The following is a 21,091-nucleotide window of genomic DNA, read 5'->3' on the forward strand; positions in this document are numbered from 1 at the left end:
CGAACAAAACCCTCAGCTCCCCCTCTTGTGCTGGCCCCTCCGATTTCCCTTCCTCCCTCTTCAGTGACAAGTCACCCTAGTCAGCATTCACTGGCACCCTCCTTCAGCTCACCACCAACAGTCCCTAGTCCTCCCACTACTCGGTCCCGCTCCACTAAGGGACCACCCCCTTTACCTCCCCAACCTAAACCAGCTCCAGTTCTCCCCTTGCGAGAGGTTGCTGGGGTGGATGGCTTAGTCAAAGTTCATGTCCCCTTCTCATTGACTGAACTCTCCCAAATAGACAAAAGGTTGGGATCCTATAGTGCCAACCCTTCCACCTTTATTAAAGAATTCCAGTATATTACCCAGTCCTATAACCTTACCTTCCGTGATGTTTACATGATTCTTACCAACAATCTCCTCCCTGAGGAACGCAGGCGAGTTTGGGAACAGGCTAGAATCTATGCAGATGACATCTATCAAACTGATGATACCTACCCAGTTGGATCTATGGCAGTTCCTGACCAGGAGCCTGACTGGGATTACAATACCCCAGGGGGCATCCTAGCTAGGAAGCGGTTTTTAACTTGTCTCCTGGCTGGTCTCCGTAAGGCTGCTCTTAAAGCAGTAAATTATGAAAGGATCCAAAGGGTCATCCAGGACAAGGATGAAAACCCATCCCAATTCCTAGACCGTCTTACAAAGGCCCTCTTACAATACACCAATGTGGATCCTGAGACTCAAGATGGAAACAAACTCCTTATGACCTACTTTTTTTCCCAAAGTTACCCTGATATTAGGGCCAAACTCAGACGTCTAGAAAAGGGCCCCTTAACTCCACAGTCAGAAGCCCTAAATGTGGCATTCAAGGTGTACCATGGAAGGGATGAAAAGGCCCAAAAACAAAAATACCTGATGATGGCTAAAAGCTCTTGGCCAGCCAAAACGAAAGCCCAGGCTCCCAAAGGACAAAGGCTCCTACGTCCTTGTTTCAAATGCGGTCAGGAAGGCCACTGGGCCCGGGCCTGTCCAAACCCTCGTAAACCACCAGGACCATGTCCAAGGTGCGATCAAGAGGGACACTGGAGCATTGATTGCCCCCATGTTCCTGACAGCATGGGGACATCAATCCCAGATCGCCCTTCAACTGACCTCCTTGGCCTGGCCATTGATGACTGACGATGGGGCCCGGGCTCCCTTGGCCTGACCACCGCCATCTCCGACAGGGAGCCTCGGGTAGTTATCATAGTATCAGGGAGGCCTATCTCCTTCCTCCTGGACACTGGAGCCACTTTTTCAGTCTTGACAAATTTTTGGGGACCAACCACTCTTTCTTGTTCCTCTATTGTCGGAGTAGGAGGACAGCCCTATCAGGCCCAACAAACCCCACCACTTAACTGTATCTTTAAGGGTATCCCCCTTACTCATTCCTTCCTAGTGATACCAACCTGTCCCATCCCATTGCTGGGAAGGGACCTTTTAGCCAAAGTGGGAGCCTCCATTTCTTTTGCTCCTCCTATCCGTTTGGCCTCAGGTTTGCCAGCTGTTCCCCTTCTCCTCCTCCTACAAACCACACAGTCTAACACACTTCTTCCCTTACCATCCTCTCAGGTATATCCTCAGGTATGGGACACCCAAAATCCCTCTATAGCCAAACATCACACCCCTCTAATCATCCGACTACAAAACCCTGCCAAATATATAACTAAGGCTCAATACCCACTTTCACTCCAAAGTCTCAGGGGACTCAAACCTCTCATCTCTGACCTCCTGAGAAAAAGTCTTCTTTGCCCCACTTCTTCCCCCTTCAACACCCCCATACTTGCAGTCAAAAAACCTAATGGAACCTACCGCCTGGTTCAGGATCTCCGACTTATTAACTCAGCAGTAGTGCCCCTTCATCCTGTAGTTCCCAATCCTTATACTCTACTCTCCACCATCCCTTCAAAAACTTCTCATTTCTCTGTCCTTGATCTCAAGGATGCCTTCTTTTCTATTCCTCTGGACCCCCAGTCACAAAATATCTTTGCCTTTACTTGGACTGACCCAGACACTCACATTTCTACACAACTTACTTGGACAGTCCTACCTCAAGGGTTCCGGGACAGCCCCCATTTATTCGGTCAGGCCCTAGCCTCTGATTTATTCTCTTTGTCTCTCCCAAAATCCAAGTTGATACAGTACGTAGATGACCTTCTCCTTTGTAGTCCATCCCTAGAAATAAGCCAGGCCGACACCTCTACTTTGTTAAATTTTCTATGTAGCCGAGGATATAGGGTATCACCCTCTAAGGTCCAGCTGTCCATTCCTCAGGTAACTTACCTAGGACTAACTATTACTCCAACTCATAAGGCTATTACCCTAGATAGAAAAAACCTAATACAATCACTTACAGTCCCCACCACAAAGGATGAAATCTTATCCTTCCTAGGAATGGCCAGCTTCTTACGTTCTTGGATTCCTTCCTTCTCCCTTCTTGCTCGCCCTCTGTATCAGGCAGCCCTTGGCCCATCACATGAGCCTCTCCTTGCACCTGTTACCAAGCCATTTCGTCAGCTTCAACAGGCCCTCCTACAGGCTCCAGCCTTACACCTTCCAGACTTAACGCGTCCCTTCTCTCTCTATGTTACTGAGAAAGAGGGATATGCCCTCGGGGTCCTGGGTCACCAACTGGGACCTTCCTTTGCACCAGTCGCATACTTATCAAAAAAATTAGACCACACTATCCAAGGTTGGGCACCTTGTCTGCGGGCTCTGGCTGCAGCTGAACTCCTCATACGAGAATCAAAGAAGTTAACCTTTGGGTCTCCTACTACTGTCCTCTCTCCTCACCACCTGTCCCATCTTCTAACATATAAGGGTCTCCAAACATTACCCCCCTCCAGAGTTCTCTCCCTTCAGGTAGCATTAGTAGAGGATACAACACTTACCTTTCAGCCATGCCCACCTCTTAATATTTCAAATCTTCTCCCCCAACCAGTCTCAAAATACTCCCCATCTCACTCTTACATTGAGACCCTAGAAGAGTTACTACCTCATCCTACACATATACATGAGGGAGCTCTACCCCAAGCCACCTATACATGGTATACGGATGGCAGCTCCTTCCTAAACCTGTCATACCATCTCTTATTTCAAACCTTAATCTCTACATACAAGCTATTAAATAATGTCTTGCCTAACCGCTTTGAAGAATGCTGGTTGTGTGTCCCTCCTGGGTCAAACTCACAACCACCCTTTGTGGCCTCACCCATTGTCTTAACAGATTTTCCCACTTTGCCACTTCTAAACTGCTCTGAGCCAAACATTACTACCACCCCTTATCTCTCCCACATCTCTCTCTTCGGTATCTCAGACTGCTTTAGCTCAGCAGGAACACACCTTGTGGGCATTCTAGATTCTAAAGACTGCAACAATACCATAACGCTTAATACTACCACACAGCCCCTATGTCCAAATATTCACAATGCGTCGATTCTCTGTGGCACACAGGTATACCACTGCCTGCCTGCCAGTTGGTCTGGGACATGTACCCTGGTGTTCCTCTTCCCTAAATTAGGAGTGATACCTGGTGAAGAGCCCCTACCAATTCCCATCACTCAGTTTATAGCAGGACGACATGACAAGCGAGCAATTCAGATCATACCCCTCCTGGCAGCTCTGGGCATAACTGCAGGTGTGGCCACAGGAACAGCAGGATTAACCATTTCCCTAACGATGTACCATAGGCTTTCCTCACAATTCATCCAGGATTTCCAACAGGTAGCTCAAACCATCCTCACCCTTCAGGGTCAGATAGACTCCCTATCTGCTGTAGTACTACAAAATCGGAGAGGACTAGATTTACTAACAGCAGAAAGAGGTGGACTTTGCCTCTTTCTCGGGGAAGAATGTTGCTTTTATGTTAACCAGTCAGGAATAGTAAAGGATAAAATTCAACAACTTCAAACAGACCTTCAAAAATATAAAGAACAACTTGATAGCTCTGGCCAGTGGATCACTAATAATCCAATATGGAACTGGATGCTACCTTTTCTAACTCCTCTTCTCTCTGTTTTCTTAATTCTACTAGTGGCACCCTGTCTTATAAATTTTTTGTCTAGATTCCCTCAACAACAAGTTGAAAAAATTTCTAACCAAACTTTCAACCAGTTGTTATTACAGGGTTATCAGCCCCTAGCTAAGGAACCAGAAAGCTACAACACCTGGACACATCTGGACAAAGATGAAGATTGCCCCATGAACCTCGACGCCCCCATTCAGCAGGAAGTAGTCTAATGATAACACCGCCCCTTTTCCAAACCCCAGTTTTATTAAACAAAAAAGGGGGGAATGTAGGGAAAAGGGACCAGTCAAAGAAACACACCCTGAGCAGAGCCAAAGAAACACACTTTGGCCCTGCAACCAGAACCAAAGAAATGTACCCTGACCCTAAAACCAGTGCCAAAGGAACACACTTTGTCCCTGGAATCAGAGTCAGTGAAAGAAATGTACCCTGGCCCTAAAATTGGAGCCAAAAGGCTAAAAAGGACCAGAGAAAGAAACACACTTTGGCCCTGAAACCAGAGCCAAATCTGACCCTAATCCTGTGTAAAAAGTAACCAATCCCGGAGCAGAGCTCTAGCCAATCTGAGCTCAGCACTGAAATCGGACCAATCCCTACCCTGGAAAAACTTCCCCAACCCCAGGAACCCCTATATAAACCCTGTGTATGTTCAGCTTGGCTGGTCCAGCTGTCTTCCAATAAACACCTTTGGATGAGCTTCGGGGTGAAGATCTTCTTTTGCGGCTGCGACAGAGCAAAGGCGACCCTGGGCAGAGCAGAGCAGAGCGAGCAGAGGCGACCCTGGGCAGAGCAGAGCAGAGCAGAGCGAGCAGCGCTGTAACACTTGCCCGGGAAACCTTCCTTGGCAGAGCGGAGTTGTTACACTCTGCTCCCGCCCGGCTCCCTGCTCTCCGCTCGGCTCTCCAGGAGCAGAGCTGAACTGTAGCAACTTCGCCCGAGAAACCTCCTGCGGAGCAAAACTGCTACACTAGGCGAACATCCCCAGCTGGAAGACCCTGTCCTGCCGGAGCGGAGCTGACACACCGGAGAAGCCTTTCTCTGAGGCAAGGCTGTAAGCTGCCAAGCTTACTGCAACCTGTGGTGGTCCTTGGCTCCCGAGCTCCAGGATACCTTTCTACCTGAGCTGTGTAACACTCAGTATCCTTGGCTCCCGAGCTCCAGGATACCTTTCCACCTGAGCTGTGTAACACTGGGTATTCTGTGACTCCCGAGTGCCAGAATACCTGACCCACTCACTCCTGTTCCATCCTGTCCTGACCCATCCCGACGAAACGCTTACACTGGGCACCAGACTAGACCCTCGTTCTGCTCTGTGAGCTCTAGGGTCCTGTTCTTCCCTGCAGCCGCAGTGGTGGAATGCCCTGGCGATGGAGGCTCTGCCACCAGGCTATGTCCGTGAGTAAAAGGCTTCACTTCTGAATTCCACGGCCTCTCCACTCGCTGCTAGTGGAGCAGTGGTACAATGGAGAGTGACGGTCCTTTCCCAGGCTGTGAGCACAGGAGGGAGCCCATCCCGGCTTCAGGACTCTGTCTGCTTGTCTCTTTCTCTCTCTTCCGTTAGTTAGGGACGGGGTCTCACATGTAGCGGAGACTGGTCCAGGACTCACTTTGTAGACCAGACTGGCGTCAAACTGGCAGGGATCCACCTGCTCTGCCTCCCAAGTGCAGGATTAAAGGCGTGTGTGCGCCACCACCGCATGACTTTTGTTTATTTCTTAAGATAGGTCTCACTGCAGCTCAGGGTGGCCTTGAACACGAGCCTTGTGCTTCACATTTCCGAACATTGGGACTGGAGAGCATGAGCTCTCACTAAGTTTTCTCCTTAGAGACCTTGTCCCCACCATGAGCCCTTTGTCCTAGCTGAGGGCTGCAGCTGCCACAGCACCTAGAGCAGCCGTTGGGTTGCAATCCCTTAGACCACTGGAAAACACAGATATTTACATTTTGACTCATAAAAGTAGCAACATTATAGCTATGAAGTAGCAACAAAAGTAATTTTATGGTTGGGGGTCACCACAACATGTACTAAAGGGTTGAGGAGGGCTGAGACCACTGTCCTAGAGACAGTAAGGTTTTTCGAGACAGGGTTTCTCTGCGGCTTTGGAGGCTGTCCTGGAACTAGCTCTTGTAGACCAGGCTGGTCTGAACTCACAGAGATCCACCTGCCTCTGCCTCCCGTGTGCTGGGATTAAAGGCGTGCGCACCACTGCCCGGCGAGAGACAGCAGTTTTAAGAGACATTATTATGTGTAGTCACTAGTGAATCCATTCAGCCCGGGAGCTACAGCTCCTCCCCTTGCACCTATTTCCAGATGTTCCCCTTGGGTGACCACTCTGCCCAAGCTGGTGGCAGGAAGCAGCCTCTACCTGGTGCAGGAAGCTTAGTCTTTTCTGACCCAGGCAGAGGCCCTGCAAGTGGCTGGCCACTGTTTCACCAGGGTCCTTACAAAGAATCATTCCTGCTGCTAGAAACATAGTGTGGGATTGGGAACCACAGAAAAAGCCATCAGAGGCAGGACAGTTTGCGTGTCCAGTCTTAAGGACAAGAACAGCTGGCAAAAATTGCTTCTAGTAGAGTTCTTAGTATGAGTACTGCTTGGGCATCTGACCCCAGAGAGCAGTCAATTGTAACACAACCCCTAAGTGAAGAACGCAGTCCTAACTAAAGCTGGACAGAAGCGGCGGGAGACAGCACAGGCAGCCACTGGGGGCGCTCTTGCAGCCTGAGACACTAACCCTGAATATATATGACAACTGTTGCCTCGCTCAGGACTGTGGCCTGCACAGACGTGGCCTGTCCTGTCTCTGAGCGGCTTTGGCATCTAGGCACTGTGACCATATGGTTGTCGACACCCTGCCCCCCAGCTCTGACTCACTGGGGTTTTGTGCTCAGATTCAAAGGACTCCATTGACTGCAGCGCTGAGGTCAGCCTCTCCCCCTGCAGCCTGGTCTGCTGGGCAGCAAGACAGTCAACAGTTAATGGGCCTGGCCAGGAGTGTGGAGACAGCTGAGCATGAGACCTGCAGTGCCCTTTCTCTTAGGAGGCTACTTTTAAGATATTTGGGATGCCTCTGGGTGCTGAGTGGCAGGAGTACCACACCAGAGGCCACTTGCAAAGCTTGCTGACTTGCTTGGGTGGTCCTGTAGCTCCTGTTTTTCTTCCTGGGAGAGGCCAGAGGGAGCAGTCAGGGAGTGGCCCAAGAGACAGGCTGGGGTGGTCAGGGACACAAGCCAAAAAGGCTATCCAGAGGGTGGTGGGGTGCTCGCTCGAGAGGGAACTGCCCCACCCTCTTCCCCCAGCAGCCTCAGACGGAGCCCCCTGGGGTTATTTCCACAGGGAACCACAGCTAACCACTTCTGTCATTAGCCCTCAGCCTACAGTCTGGCCCCTAGGCAGGAGGAGGAGGAAGAGTAAGTACGTGAAGGAGCTGTTTATTGGGGGGATCTGGAGAGCAGAGTGGACCTCCTGGACAGGGAGGGCCTGGGGTGTGAAGCTCGGGGGCGGGCTTTCACTTGGCTCCTCCTCACAATGGTAAGTTGACACCTAGATCTCCTGGGCAACCAACAATAAGAAAGCTGAAGCTGGACAGCAGCTGGCTGTCAGCACCAAGAGCCGGCTCTAGGCGGTGCCTGAGAGAGAAGCAGCCCGCTGCGGGGCAGGGGAGGCGGCCCTGGCGGCAAAGGAGGGGAAGCACACGAAGGCTCTACACTGGGGCGCCCCTTCTCTGATCCCCGATAGCTGAGCTCCCGGGTAAGTGACACTGGCCAGAGGTAACGTGGGAGAGGGGGAAAGGGCAGCCAGGGTCTCGTATCTCAGGGGTGAGGAGCCACAACTTATCAGGAACTCAGAGAGGATGTCTTGGGGAACACACTGGGCCACTCTCCTGCAGGGAACTTAGCCTCCTCCTGTGTACACCTGAGCTCTGTTCCCCTGGGACCCAGCACTAGAGAAAGGGGATGCAGGGCCACTTGCTGTGTAGCAGAAGGGCTGGGGACCTGCTGCACAGCCTCCTCAAGCCTTTCCTACTCAGTGAGCTTAAAATAGGGCCCACATGCCTGCCGAGCCTCCGTTTCCCCAAGGATCGGGGCTGAGGCTCTCTGTTTCTCAAAAGGCTCAGCACAAGGTATGCCCAGGCAGCTAGCTCACTGGCTGCTGCCCCCATCCTAACCCCTAGGGATATGCATACCTGCTTCTAAACACAGGGTTGGAGGGGAGATGGTGACCCCCGGATTCTACTGCATGCTACACCACTGTAATGGTGACCCTGAGACAGTCTTTGGCTCGTTTTTTGGGCAGCACAAGCAAACCTTCCTGGGCAGAGGCTCACAAGGGGAAGCTGCTCACCCTTCCTGCCTCCTGTGCTCCCACCAGGAGCACATCTCCCCCTGAGATGTCCCTTCCAAAGCAAACAAGCCATTATCCAGTAAGAAAGAAAAACATTATTCAGGTTTGGAAACCAAGGAGAAGGTCAAGTGTCCTTGGCTCAGTAGAGGGAGTGGGTTTTGGCCTGTTTGGGAGCTGGGAGACTAACTCCTGTGGTAACAGAAATGCAGCATGGAGGGGACTGGACTGGAGAGAGCCATGATGGTGACAGCAGATCAGGATGGGTGAGGGAGGGGTGCAGCAGTGAGCTGTCAGCCGCAGGACCCCAGAGGCAGGAAGGTGACCTGTACCCACACAACACTGGTTTCCACAGCCCCTGAGACAAGAGGGAAGCCCAACTTCATGGCTGCAGGCAAGGAGCTCACTTCATTTCTACTGGGAACCAGAGCTTTGCCTGCTCTGGGAAGCTCAGGGCCAGGGCGGCAGGACGGGCAGGCTTCACACACCCATTTCTGATTTCAAGCTGGAGCCTCACAGAGACGGAGTCACTCAGACACTCAGAATGGTGGGCATCTCTACCCTGTTGGTCAGGCCTCTGGGACCCTCCGGTCTCTCACTCAAGATGCTTCTCAAACAAGACAACACACTGCAGGGCACAAATAGTGGACACCCACCATGACAAGACAGCAGGGTACAGCAAAACGCCCTTTGGGGCTGCAGGCCATCAGTGACAAGGGACACTGCTTATCAGGCACAGACACATTGCCTACCCTGTCCACGTGGCAGCTAGTGCTGACTATCAAGCTCACAGTGAGGAAACAGGGAAGCTGTGACTCCGAGTTGCAGTAGTCTGGCCTACGGATGGGCGCTTACTCTACAGCAAGGACCTCAGTGCCACTGCCACACAAAGGAACGCTAAGCAGTCCCCCAGTCCCGCCAGTTTCCTTCTCTGTTGTGCTAGTTCTTCCTGACCACTGCCTGCATCCCAGCCAGGAGCATCCTCAGCAGGCTTCAAGTGCTGTGCAGACAGTCTGGGCAGTGGCGGGCTCAGGGCAGCCAGGACTGTTCTCCAGGGGGAGCTGCCACTTGTTCTACCGAACATGGCATGAAGACACTCTAGACCCCTGGTTCTTGGGCATAAAGTATAGTTTAAAAAGAATAGGTGAACCTGGGATAAAAGTCCAGGAAAACACAGAATTACCAGTATCTCTGCTCAGTGTCCCCCAAACCTAGAGGGGGTACCCAGAGGGGGTACCCAGTCAACATGGAACAGCCCCAGAGCTCCCACTGCCCATGACCACAGCTGGGGAACAAGGCCACCTAATAACTACTGGTTATACTGGGCACCAGGCGTCTGTTGGCTCTGCTTTAAATAGCCCACTGGGAAGATGCCTGGGAACCTGCTGGAATGTGCTCTTTCCTCTCTAGAGAACAAGACCCCTCTGCCCCCCCCCATCATGTGCTTGTTCTGCTGGTCAGAGCTTAAAATAACAAAATATCAACTGCCAGGCAAAGAGGGTTCCTCTTCGGGCCTTTGAGGGCAGAGAGCCATGCCCAGCAGTCCCACTTCTGGTAAAGCAGGCAAGACCTGGCAGGCAGCCCAAGGCCACATCCTACAGCTGGCATAGTGGCCAGGTCCCACCTGGCTTCCAGTAGGCTACCTATAGAAGCTGAGGGCACAGAGCTGGGAGGCTGTCCACACTCTTACAGAGGAGCGCTCAGCTGCTCTGGACACGAGTCTGCAGTTCTCCAACTTCACAAGCCAAGCAGAGTGCAGGGAGAGCGGGAGAAGGCAGGCGAGCAGCTGGGAGTAACTCTGCTGGCTGGAACTTCTTATCAACACGCTGTGACTTCCCTGCACGGCAGGTCCAGCCTGAGCCACTGGCTTCTACCCTGCACTGCAAACCGCCAACCCTGCCAACCCTGCCAAGCAGGTGCCTCCCCCCGCCCCCACTGTCTCTCTCTCTCGAGGTCTCTGGGTGCGGCACATGGAAAACTCTCCTGACCACCAACCTCCTGCCTGCTTCTGCTTTTAAGGCATGTCTCCATTGGGCTCATGAGGCAATGTGGGCACAGTGCCAGTCAGGCTGAACAAGCCAGAACAAACAGATGAAGAGGGAGGGCCAGAGGCAACAGCCCTGGTTCTAACCCATGCGCACTCCGTTTCTGTGGGGTGGTAGTGGTGCTGAGGACCCGGAGAGTGGATGGATCACTGCTGCATGCGGGAACTGGCTAGAGGCGGCATCTCTTCTGGTCTGACCAGAAGGGACGTTCTTATGCTCACACCAGCAGGACACATAGATGGATTCATTTAGTGACAGATATCACACGCGGTTCCCAAAAGGCCCCACTCTGGTAGTGATGAACAGGTAAAATTGACGCCCCAGGCCCACAAGAGGTGGTATTGAACGTGCACAGCTCACGGACTTCCATCATCGTTGTTTTCACAGGCAAGTGGGGCACCTGCCCTCTGGCCCTTTAGCCCTGACTCCTCAGTGTCCCATGGGCGCTTCCTGATACCGGGAGAGCAAGCCATGGTGCTTGGTTCGTATGGTCTATCACTCGGGGACTCAGCTGTGCTGTCTTATGTTGCTGCTTAAAGCCAAACAGGCCTCCAGAAAGAGTGCATGGGTTGGAGAAGGGGCAATGGCTGAGACCATTCTTGACTTTCCTGGCCCTGTCAATCCCCACCCAGAAAAAGTTCCTGCAGCCAGCACTCCTGCCCCCAAGCTTCTCATCTCAACAACACAGAGATAAAGAGCCTGTCCACGGCACAAGAGGGGTAGGAATTAGGACAGGGTGAGGTGGTGGCGCACACCTTTAATCCCAACTTGGGAGGCGGGGGCAGGAAGATCTCTGAGTTTGAGACCAGCCTGGTCCACAGCGCAAGCTCCAGGACAGCCAGGTCTACACAGAGAAACCTTGCCTTGAAAAACAAACAAAATACCATTTCTATGATGGGCAGATTAAGTTGAAGAAGGTACCAGAGGGCTGGGATGTAGCTCTGTGGTACGGTACTTGCCTAGTATAGGAAAGGCCCTGGAGTCCCTTCCCCAGAAGCACAAGAATGAAAACAAAACATGAACAACAAATTCAGAGAAGGCAGCTGGCGGTGGTGGCACACGCCTTTAATGCCAGCACTCGGGAGGCAGAGGCAGGCCTGGTCTACACAGCTACATAGAGAAACCCTGTCTCAAAAAATTAAAACAAAACAAAACAACAAAAAACCACAGAGAAGACACCATGCACTTCATAGAAAGGAAATCCGATTGGAGGGCAACTGTGACCCAGTTCCTGAACTGTTAGGGGACAGGGCCTACGTGACTAGGATTCAGTGGAGGCGGGCAAGGGCCCACACGTAGGATGCCCTATCTCAGAGCTTCAAGGGCCCACACGTAGGATGCTCTATCCCAGAGCTTCAAGGTAGTTTTAGGCCTGCTGTGCGCCAGGCAGGAGTGCTGGGGGGGGGGACCCGTCTCACAGACCACAGCAGAGGGGACGGCCTGCCCAGTTGAGACCAGGGCCAAGATGGCAACAGCCATCAAAGACATAAGCCCCTGGCCGCCTGCTCCCAGCCCTCAGGAAGATGCACTGGTACAAGGCTGTCCCCGTCCCTTCTCACTCACAGAAGAGATGCTCAAAGGCTCCAGCACACAAATCAGCTGGGAGCTTTGTCAGGCCTTCTCTGGAAGCCTGGACAATCATCACTCTCCAGACAGGCCTTTTCCGGTTAGAAAAGAACGTGTCCAAACCATGTCCTAAAACTCGTGATTCCCACAGGAATAAATGACACCCCCCCGGAATATTGTGTGGGCCTTTCTTCCTTACATGACAATGAATAAAGAAACTGGCCTTGCAGGAGAGTTCTTAGGGGCCAAGCATTGGTGGCTGGTGCACATCTTTAATCTCAGCAATTGGGAGGCAGAGGCAGGCAGATCTCTGTGATATCAAGTCAGCCTGGTCTACTGAGCGAGTTCCAGGACAGGCTCCAAAACAATACGAGAAACCCTGTCTTGAAAAAAAAAAGTTCTTGGGGGACTCAGCTTCATATCCTTCAAGTGACTCTTTCAGTTTTTGCCTACAGTTGATCCCAGCTCAAGTCCCCATAAACCTGTTCCTGGAATCTGATTCTTCTCCCACACAGAATCCTGAGGCCTGTCTTGCCGCCCTGAGGGCATCTAGGGGAGGCACCAAAATCCTGAATGACCCAGAGGCTGGTCGGGGAGCTGTGTCAGCTGAGGCACCCCAGCCAAACCTGATATTTGTCTCAAGACAAAGGAATGCAACAGTAAAGTCACATCTGATGGGCACGGCCTTCACCAGCTGCGGCCTTGTCTGGTAGCCCCTTAAGCTTCTCCAGGTCACATGTGTCACAAGCTTTCCTTGTTCTGGGCAGCTCCGGCCAAGTGTGGACTGAAGGCTACCATACCTTGGAGCAGCCGTCCCGACTCCCTGTCTCCCTGCCTGGGACCCACTGTGGTACAGGGGTGGAGACTGACAAACCTGCTCTGCAGGCTATGGTGGGAGAGGCTGCTTCACCAGAGCTGCCTCCCAGCCTGTGAGCAGCTGGGCAGGGACTCTGAGGTGCTGTCTGTGTTGTTACAGAGCACAGGAGCCCTAGCAACATGGCAGCCGCAGACTTGCAGGAGGAGATCCGCTCTGTGGGTGAGAGGCTGCTGCTGAAGCTGCGAGCACTGCCTCAGGCTGAGCCCGTGGAGCTTGTGGCCTTCTCTATCATCGTTGTTTTCACAGGCAAGTGGGGCACCTGTCCTCTGGCCCTTTAGCCCTGACTCCTCAGTGTCCCGTGGGTGCTTCCTGATACGGGGAGAGCAAGCCATGGTGCTGGCTGGCTGGGAGGGAAAGCTAAGGCAGCTGCCACACTGTGCCATCGCCTGAGTTGCTGGGCAGTGCTGGGACTGGATACCGGGTGTCAACCACGAACTGAAAGGAGTCCAGCTTGGGCAGTGGAGCAAGAGACAAGCAGGACCTGCCAGCCTCTCAGGCCTAGTGAGCACTGCTCCAGACCAGGGGGAGGTCTTTTGGAAGGAGGGTGGGCATCCTTCCTCCCTGACTGTTGGGCTCTGGGCCATCTTCTCCTTCAGTTACAGTTCTGCTGATGATGATGCTGGTCTGCAGCTGCTGCTGTATGCCCTGCTGCTGCCTCGATAGGAGAGTCAGGAAGATCGCCGTGCTGCCCCTAAGACTCAGATGAGAGGCAACAGTGAGATGCCCCAAAGAGGAACTGGACAGGAGCCTTCCAGAACTGTGACACAGGCTACCATTCTGGCCACTTCACTCCTTCAGACAGATCACTTGGCCTCAGTTCCGGCACGGCCCAGGTAGCAGGGCAGACATCTGGAACCTTGTCAAGGAAACAGGTGCTGCTCAATCTGCCGGGGGACAGCAGTGCTTAGGAGTAGCCGTCTGGTTCAGAGACTCAGAAAACCACTGGGGTCTTCAGCTAAGCTGTACCTCTTAGGGGCCCCTACTTTAGTTGTGGGGAGCTGGCCCTTGGGGCTCTGCTGATTTATGCCAAAGAAAAGCAAGCTAATTAGGGACTTTGTGCAATATACTATACTCCAAGCCTCCTGTTGAGGGGGAGGGGAACATGTCAGTATTCTGGCTGAAATTTGCTAACTTCCAAGTAAAGCTTTTTCGGTTATGTGTTTATGAGGTGTTTGGTTATGTATTTATGCACAGAGAGCACAAGCTGTGCTCTGTGCATCAGGAGGGCAGTGACAGAATCCTAGGGGCATGGCCAATGGCTGTTCTTTCCAGGCTACTGCTCTCCATGTACCCATGAAAGCTGGAAAATCACACGGGGAGGAATGCCACACAGACATCAGAGCTATGGAACCAGTGGGGGAATGCCACACAGACATCAGAGCTATGGAACCAGTGGGGGGCAACACTCCTGTTTTGCATCATCTACTACTAAGGGCTGCTTCCAGAGTTCCACCCTGTCGAGTGATGGAGGTCCTTGCCCTAGAACAGGTGCTGAGCCCAGGAACGCCACTGGCATTTCTTGCTGTCCTGACACAGTCTCAGGTCACTGGATCCTCCCAGATTTCTTCCATCTATTGTCCTTGCACCCTGACCCTTTGGTCCTGTCCCTGTTTGTGTGCCCACACCCTCGGTTGACAATTGCTCGCCTTTTGTAATGCAATCCTCTTAAGCTGGGCTTCCTTCTCATGAGGTGGATTAACATCTAGTCTCAGTGACACTAGTTTTTCCAAGTGCAGCCAGCTAAAAAGTGGCGAGGCCTGCTCTGGGTCCAGCCTGTCTGGCTCCAGAGCCCCTGCTCACCACACCTAGGGCTTGAGGCCTCTGGGACACAAGGCAGAAGGTGTTGACTCCATTATCTCCATTAGCCAACCCTACATGCAGGCACCCACACCCAAACTGTCTCAAGACTGCTTCTGTACGAGTGGGTGGGAATCTAACACCCCAACTATCAGCAGAGATCCCCAGGGACAGTAGAAGGGACTGGCAACCCCACATTCTTTACTCCCAGCACTGCTGGCTGGAGGACAGCCCAGTTCCTTCCAGACTCCTCTTTAAGCAGGGTTTCATTAGCATCAGAACAGCCTTCCTGTAGGGTGGCTAAGACTGAGGCCCCTGCTTTGCTAGAGAAGAATGTGGTTCCTAGCCCAGGCGCAGAGCAGAGGGTACATGCCACGGCCAACCCTGGACACAGCCTAAGAAGCCAGGTTGCTTGTACCTTCCTGCCCAGGCCAGGCTAGCCGGCCTATAAGCTAACCCAGAGCAGCCCATCCTATAAGCTAACCCAGGCCAGCCCGTCCTATAAGCTAACTCAGAGCAGCCTGGCATACTCCAGGATGGACCTGTCCACCTTCACTGGAGGAGGCAGATGTCTCCCTCTGTGGGAAACAGAGACAGTCACTGCAGACCTGGGCTGTCGGAGGACAGCTGGTGAGCACGGCACACAGCAGGCTGTTCCAAGCTTAAGGAAAGTCCACTGACTGACTATCCTATGTCATTCCAGAGCAAGCGCCTCAGTACACAGTGACTGCCACAGGCCTCCCCAGCCTCCTCAGGGCTGTCCCTCTCACACGGACTCTGTTCTACCAGCGCCTGTCCTCAGTCCCTCAGGAGGGCGAGGAGCTGCCTAGTTCATTGCCTGCATTTTATGCCTCATTACAGACTACAAAATCAAAGCGAGAATCACGTCAGCAACACCAGGCAGAGCATAGACGAGTTTTGTGAAATGTTAACATTTTCAAAACAATTTATAACAAAAATCATGACCCAAATGAATATTACAAATTTCATAACATAAAATATGTGCACAATGCCGGATGGTGGTGGGCACGCCTTTAATCCCAGCACTCGGAGGCAGAGGCAGGCAGATCTGAGAGAGGTCAGCCTGGTCTACAAAGTTACACAGAGAAACTCTTTCGAAGACCAAAAGAAAAAAAAAGTTTTCCTCCTCTTTGTGCCTTGTTCCATGCCATGGAATACTGTTCCTAAAAAAAGATGTCTGTTTTTATATATGAGTGTTTGCCTACACACATGTAAGATGTCTGTTTTTATGTGTGAGTGTTTGCCTACACACATGTAAGATGTCTGTTTTTATGTGTGTTTGCCTACACACATGTAAGTGCACCACTTGCATACTTCTCATTTGAGGAGGCCAGAAGAGGGCGCCAGATCCTCTGGAACTGGGGTGACAGACAGTTCTGAGCCACCACGGGGTGCTGAGAATTTAACCTGGGTCCTCTGGAAACGTGGTCAGTGCTCAAGTCTTTACACTTCCCATCATTTCTTCCCAGAGGAACCCTCGGCACACAGACCGCTCGTGACTGCCGCTCCCCTTCCTGCTCTCACCTGTTTGCCTCCCGGTGACTGAAATGACAATCAAAACTAGACGAAGCAAGCTTCCTGTGAGTGACATGCTCTCTCCACATATCTGATCCTTGTTGTTTTAAGAGATTTAGTTCTGGTTAGCCTGGAACTTACTACATGGACCAGGCTGGCCTCAAACTCAGCGACTCGCCTGCCTCTGCTCTGAGTGCTATAATAAAGGTGTGTGCCACCATGCCTAGCAGGGCTTTGAGTTTTGTTTCGGTCTTTTGAGACAGGGTTTCTCTATATGGCCCTGGCTGTCCTGGAACTCACCAGGCTGGCCTCAAACATTACCCGCCCCCTTCTGAGTGCTGGGATTAAAGGTGTGTGCCACCACAGCCTGACTTCCTTTGTATTTAAGATTTATCTATTATGTATATGTGTGAGTTGTTTCCTGGAACTAGAATCATAGGCAGTTGGGGCCCCCTCACGTGAAAGCTGGGCACTGCACCCAGGTCTTCTGAGAGAGCAGCAAGTGCTCCCAGCATCTGCCCCGCCCACCCTCCAGCCGACAAGATCTGAGGTGGGAACAGACAGGCTCACCTCTCAGGTGGGGCTTGCTCTCTGAGGAAGGGCAATGGACTAGCTCGGCTCCAATCTTACCTGAGTGTAAAATGTCACCACAAAGGGGTAGGTAAGGCACTTGCCGCCAAACCCGAGGACCTGAATTCAGTTCCCTGGGACCCACAAGTTAGAGAGCCTATTTCCACAGTGGCCCACTAACCCCCACCCCACAGGCCATGGTGCACACACACACACACACACACACACACACACACACGAAAGAGTTTAATGTTATGAGTTTTACAAAATATGCCCAAAGTTTAGTTATGTTTGTGCGTCTTCTGACGGGATGTGGGGTGATATGAAAGGGGCCACGCAGGCATTAATAGGCGATAGCTTTGCTCCTAGGTTGGGGACTGAAACTCAGGCTGCACAGCCTTGAGTAAGTCACTTAGCCTCTCTGTGTCTGTTGTCTATCTGTAAAGCTGGAGCTGTGGCTATCATCACTGCGTCATGTGTTTATACGGTGTCACATTCAACTTTGTAATCACAGAAACAAGCACACAACCACCATAAACCGGTTTGGGAACAAACATCTCACTCTTGATAAGAACCTGATTTAACAGATAGGCACAAAAGTACCCGGGTGTGCCAGGACTAGCCCGCTGGCCTCGTGCACTCGGCACGCCAGGAAGCCAGCAAGCTTTACACAAGGACACGGAAAGCAACAGGTGAGCCATGGGTCAGTTCTGCTTCCTGAGCTTGCTCGGCACCTCAACCACTCCAGGCTAGCCCTGAAGAGCCACCCCCGGGAAGATTCGAACAACAGATAGCCCAGAATTCACCAAACTGATGTCAATGGGCATTTCTCAAAACTCTAACAGCAGGATTGATGACAGTGGCTAGAGCATGAGCCTCGATGGAGGCAAGGCCTCTGTCTCTTACCTTATGATGGCACAGAGCCTGGCAGTGTCAGGCCCACACGTCTAAGTGGCCATCAAGTTTCAAGCAAGGCATTGTCTGATTAACGCCCTCCTTTTCTCTCTAGCCAAGGGGTGGGACTCAGTCACACTAAATAGTCGAGGCCACGTCTGAGGCAGGCAGGAGAAAGGATTTGATGGTGTTGAGCACTCCCACCCAGAAACATGTCCCAGAAGGCTCCTGCCAGAGCTGCAGTTAATCATTCACCCAAACCACAAAAAGGAATAACTTCCCAGGTAAGCTCCAAGAGGTCACCCGGACGAGAACTGAGACCCAGCTGCACATAGGTGAGGTGGACAGGTGGCCTGGGGCACAGACAGTCTCTTCTCTCACCCTAACTTAACTTCTATCAAGGACAATTTACAATATGTCTTGAGCATCTCCACAAAGTCATCACAAAAGGGCAGAACACTGCTGAAGGGAACGAGGAAGGGAGTGGCAGTTGGTTGCTAGGCAACCAGTCTAGCCCACCTTTGTTTGTTCTGGTGGCAGCTGCAAAGGTGTGGTCAGAGATATTTGGCAATGCTCTAGGCTGCCAACAGTCACCTCTTTGAGTTACTGAACAGCTGTGGTCACCTGGCAGCCTCTTCCACCCAGGAACCCCAAAGCGTGAGGCCTGAGGACAATCCTGATTTGCCTTTGCCCTCATAAATCACAAACTATTAGCAGAAGAACCAGGTAATGACATCTCTCTTTTCCCCTATATTTCTTTCAACTCGCTGCAGCTTACTGACACCAGTATGGCTAGGCCTCCTGCTTCCAGCTGTCCCCACACTGCCGTAACTACACTCTCTTCCTATCCATCACCACCCTTTTTTAATAGAGCGTGTGTGTGTGTGTGTGTGTGTGTGTGTGTGTGTTTCTTCCTACGTATGTCCACACGTGCATTCCTGTAGGCTCAGAAGCTAAAAATGGTATCAGGTACTCTGGAACTGGCATTATGAATTGTGGTGGTGCTGGGAACTGAATTTGGGTCCTCTGCAAGAGCAACCAGCGCTCGTAACTGCTGAGCAGACATACCTCCAGCTCCACCTATCTTTTTTTTAGACTGGATGGCTGCTCCCTACTGGCCTGGAATTCCTGGGCTCAAGCTTCTGTGGAGCTGAGACTTAAGCGCACCCTCATTCCCAGCTCGGCTGCTACACCAGCCTCTCAAACACCTAGCAACTGGAACAATAAAAACAGAGGGAAATGCACAGGGTACATTTGAGGCTCTAGCTAGGAAGGTCTGGGGATGGGTGGGGGGCGCTCCAGGCTCACAGCAGTTGTTCGGAATGAGTCAGAGACATCCACCCGCTGCAGCCCCCAGCAGCTTCCAAGCAGGAAAGCCCTCCATGTTGCTGGCCAGATGTATCCAGCTGTTCGGTGCAACCGCACAGAGGTCCAGGGAGGTGGCATGGAGAGCAATGCCAGGGGCAAGACCTTCAGAGCTCTCTGCACTCAGGGCCTCTGTCTCCTTTCTTCCAGATTTACACAGGCCAAATGATAACCCTGAAGACTACCCAGAGTGATGACTTCTGGAATAACCCCTGGGACTTGGGGGGCCTGATAGTGATTGGGTTATTCATCTGCACTTTCCTGTTCCTCACCCTGTTTGCCCTTGTGTTTGGGTATGTGGAAAAGGCTATGTGTGAAGAGGACTGACCTGACTTCCTGGAGCCTGGGGGCAGCAGGGAAAGACGGGCTGACCGACCTGCTGCCCCCCACAGCAGCGGCAGCTCTCCAGCCCCTCAGGCTCAAGAAGGCGTCTACCTTCTGGATCTGACTCAGGGACTGCTGGTCAAAGAGCAAGATGGGAAGGCTGGTCTGACCCTGTTTCAGGCTCTCCCACCCGACTACCAGCTACCACTGGAAGCGATGGAGAGGGACACTCTGCTCCACCTGAAGTGGCGGCGGCAGCAGCGGTGGCTAACAAGGTCTTCTAAGCTTCCCTGCCCAGGCAGCAATCCTGCAAGTCCCCAACAGAGAAGGACATAAAATGTCAGATGAAGTAAAACTCCTTTTCAAATCCACTAACGCGAGCTTATTTTCTGTGCAGACATGGCTCTCCAGCAAACCTCAGAATGGAGCTCACGAGCTGCTTGACAAGTGCTCCTAGATCCACACTATTATAACTTCAGCTCCTAGCTGCTCTGCCTCTCCTGCCTCGAGGCTTCTGCGTACGTCCCCAGACTGGGACACTCCCTTTCCTGCCACATCACACCCATGGCCTGCCCAGTGCTTCCCTGTCCGGCTGATCCCAGCCTAAACCTGTCTTCCTCAACTTTTCCCTGACTCCGGCTGAGACTGGGATGGGGAAATCTTACTCTCAGAACAACACTGTACGGGGCTAGGGAGATAGCACAGCAGTTAAGAGCACCGGCAGCACTCGCAGAGGACACAGGTTCGATCCCCATTACCCATGTGGAAGCTCACAACTATCTAACTCCAGTTCCAGGGAAACCAATGTCCTCTTGTGACCTCTGAGGGCACTAGACACACACGGTGCACAGACACACAAGCAGATAAATCACTCATACACAAAATTTTAGAAAAGCGAAACCAAAAACCACCATGTACTTTTTCTTCAAAGCCCATTCATTAGCAATTATATATTTTAAGTAAATAGTATTTCCCAATGAAACAGGGCCCACTCTCTGTGCTTGGCACAGATAGATACGCTGGCGGATGCGGAGCAGCTGAGCTCCCTACTCCAGAGACACCACGAGACAATCCCACCCAGACCAAAGGCAAAGCCCCAACCCAACCCCAAAGCCCAGACTGCTATCTCAAGCCTGTTGACTACATGGTTAAAGTTCTGCCATGAGTCCTGCTTCTTCGTGGCTGCAGCTCTGAGAAGATGGTTTCATGGAGGAGACAAGATAAAAACCACTGGCGGCCCCACCCTGGCCACATTTGGAAGGGACCCGACTACCTTTTCTGGTGATTCCAGGCCACTGCCCATAACCCACCGTACACGCCGCAACCCTACAATAGCTTCCTTCAGAAACGTACCCATGCAACTAGCCCACCCCACTGGTCTCATCCCTCCCTGCCAGGTGCCTGCTTCGTAAGGGAGGTTGGTGGGAACAGTCGCCTCAACTTCAGCCTCAAACCAGAACTACTCTTAGAAAAGTGACAGTCAACTGTTGAAAGGGGCTTTCTTCTTCGTGCCAGACACTTCCCACAATAAACGCTCACTCTCATGAGGAGCGGAGCTGACAGAGCTGTGCCAGCAAAGTCCTGAGATGAGAGCCCACCTGTAGCCAACGAGACAGGTGTGAGGCTGAGCACTGGGGGTGGGGTGGGGGTGGGCACAGCGATGATGGCCTGGACCTTGTGGTCCCACAGATGTAGCTCTCAACTGGCCTATGAAGGCCCCACGCAGA

At 52.3% G+C, this 21,091-nt stretch overlaps 3 protein-coding genes across 5 annotated transcripts in view; 2 read left to right on the top strand and 1 right to left on the bottom strand.

Moving 5' to 3' along the window:
* The window catches only part of Recql5 (RecQ like helicase 5), a 46,825-nt gene that overhangs the window by 7,179 nt on the left and 18,555 nt on the right, over positions 1 to 21,091 (bottom strand). The window lies entirely within an intron of this gene.
* Smim5 (small integral membrane protein 5) lies at positions 7,324 to 14,040 on the top strand. Its single transcript, XM_013113383.3, has 3 exons — positions 7,324 to 7,799; positions 12,978 to 13,124; positions 13,475 to 14,040. Exons 2-3 carry the CDS (start codon positions 12,998 to 13,000, stop codon positions 13,582 to 13,584), a joined length of 237 nt encoding a protein of 78 aa, XP_012968837.1. The 5' UTR covers positions 7,324 to 7,799; positions 12,978 to 12,997; the 3' UTR covers positions 13,585 to 14,040.
* Positions 13,576 to 19,735, top strand: Smim6 (small integral membrane protein 6). 2 transcript variants are annotated; one of them, XM_040750062.1, is made up of 3 exons: positions 13,576 to 13,711; positions 16,166 to 16,276; positions 19,191 to 19,735. In XM_040750062.1, exons 2-3 carry the CDS (start codon positions 16,244 to 16,246, stop codon positions 19,365 to 19,367), a joined length of 210 nt encoding a protein of 69 aa, XP_040605996.1. In that variant the 5' UTR covers positions 13,576 to 13,711; positions 16,166 to 16,243; the 3' UTR covers positions 19,368 to 19,735. The 2 variants fall into 2 exon arrangements, with proteins under 2 accessions (XP_040605996.1, XP_040605995.1); XM_040750061.1 differs by lacking the exons at positions 13,576 to 13,711; positions 16,166 to 16,276 and adding an exon at positions 17,836 to 17,959.

The sequence above is a fragment of the Mesocricetus auratus genome, unplaced genomic scaffold (genome assembly GCF_017639785.1).
Source record: "Mesocricetus auratus isolate SY011 unplaced genomic scaffold, BCM_Maur_2.0 Super-Scaffold_100007, whole genome shotgun sequence".
Taxonomy (NCBI): domain Eukaryota; kingdom Metazoa; phylum Chordata; class Mammalia; order Rodentia; family Cricetidae; genus Mesocricetus; species Mesocricetus auratus.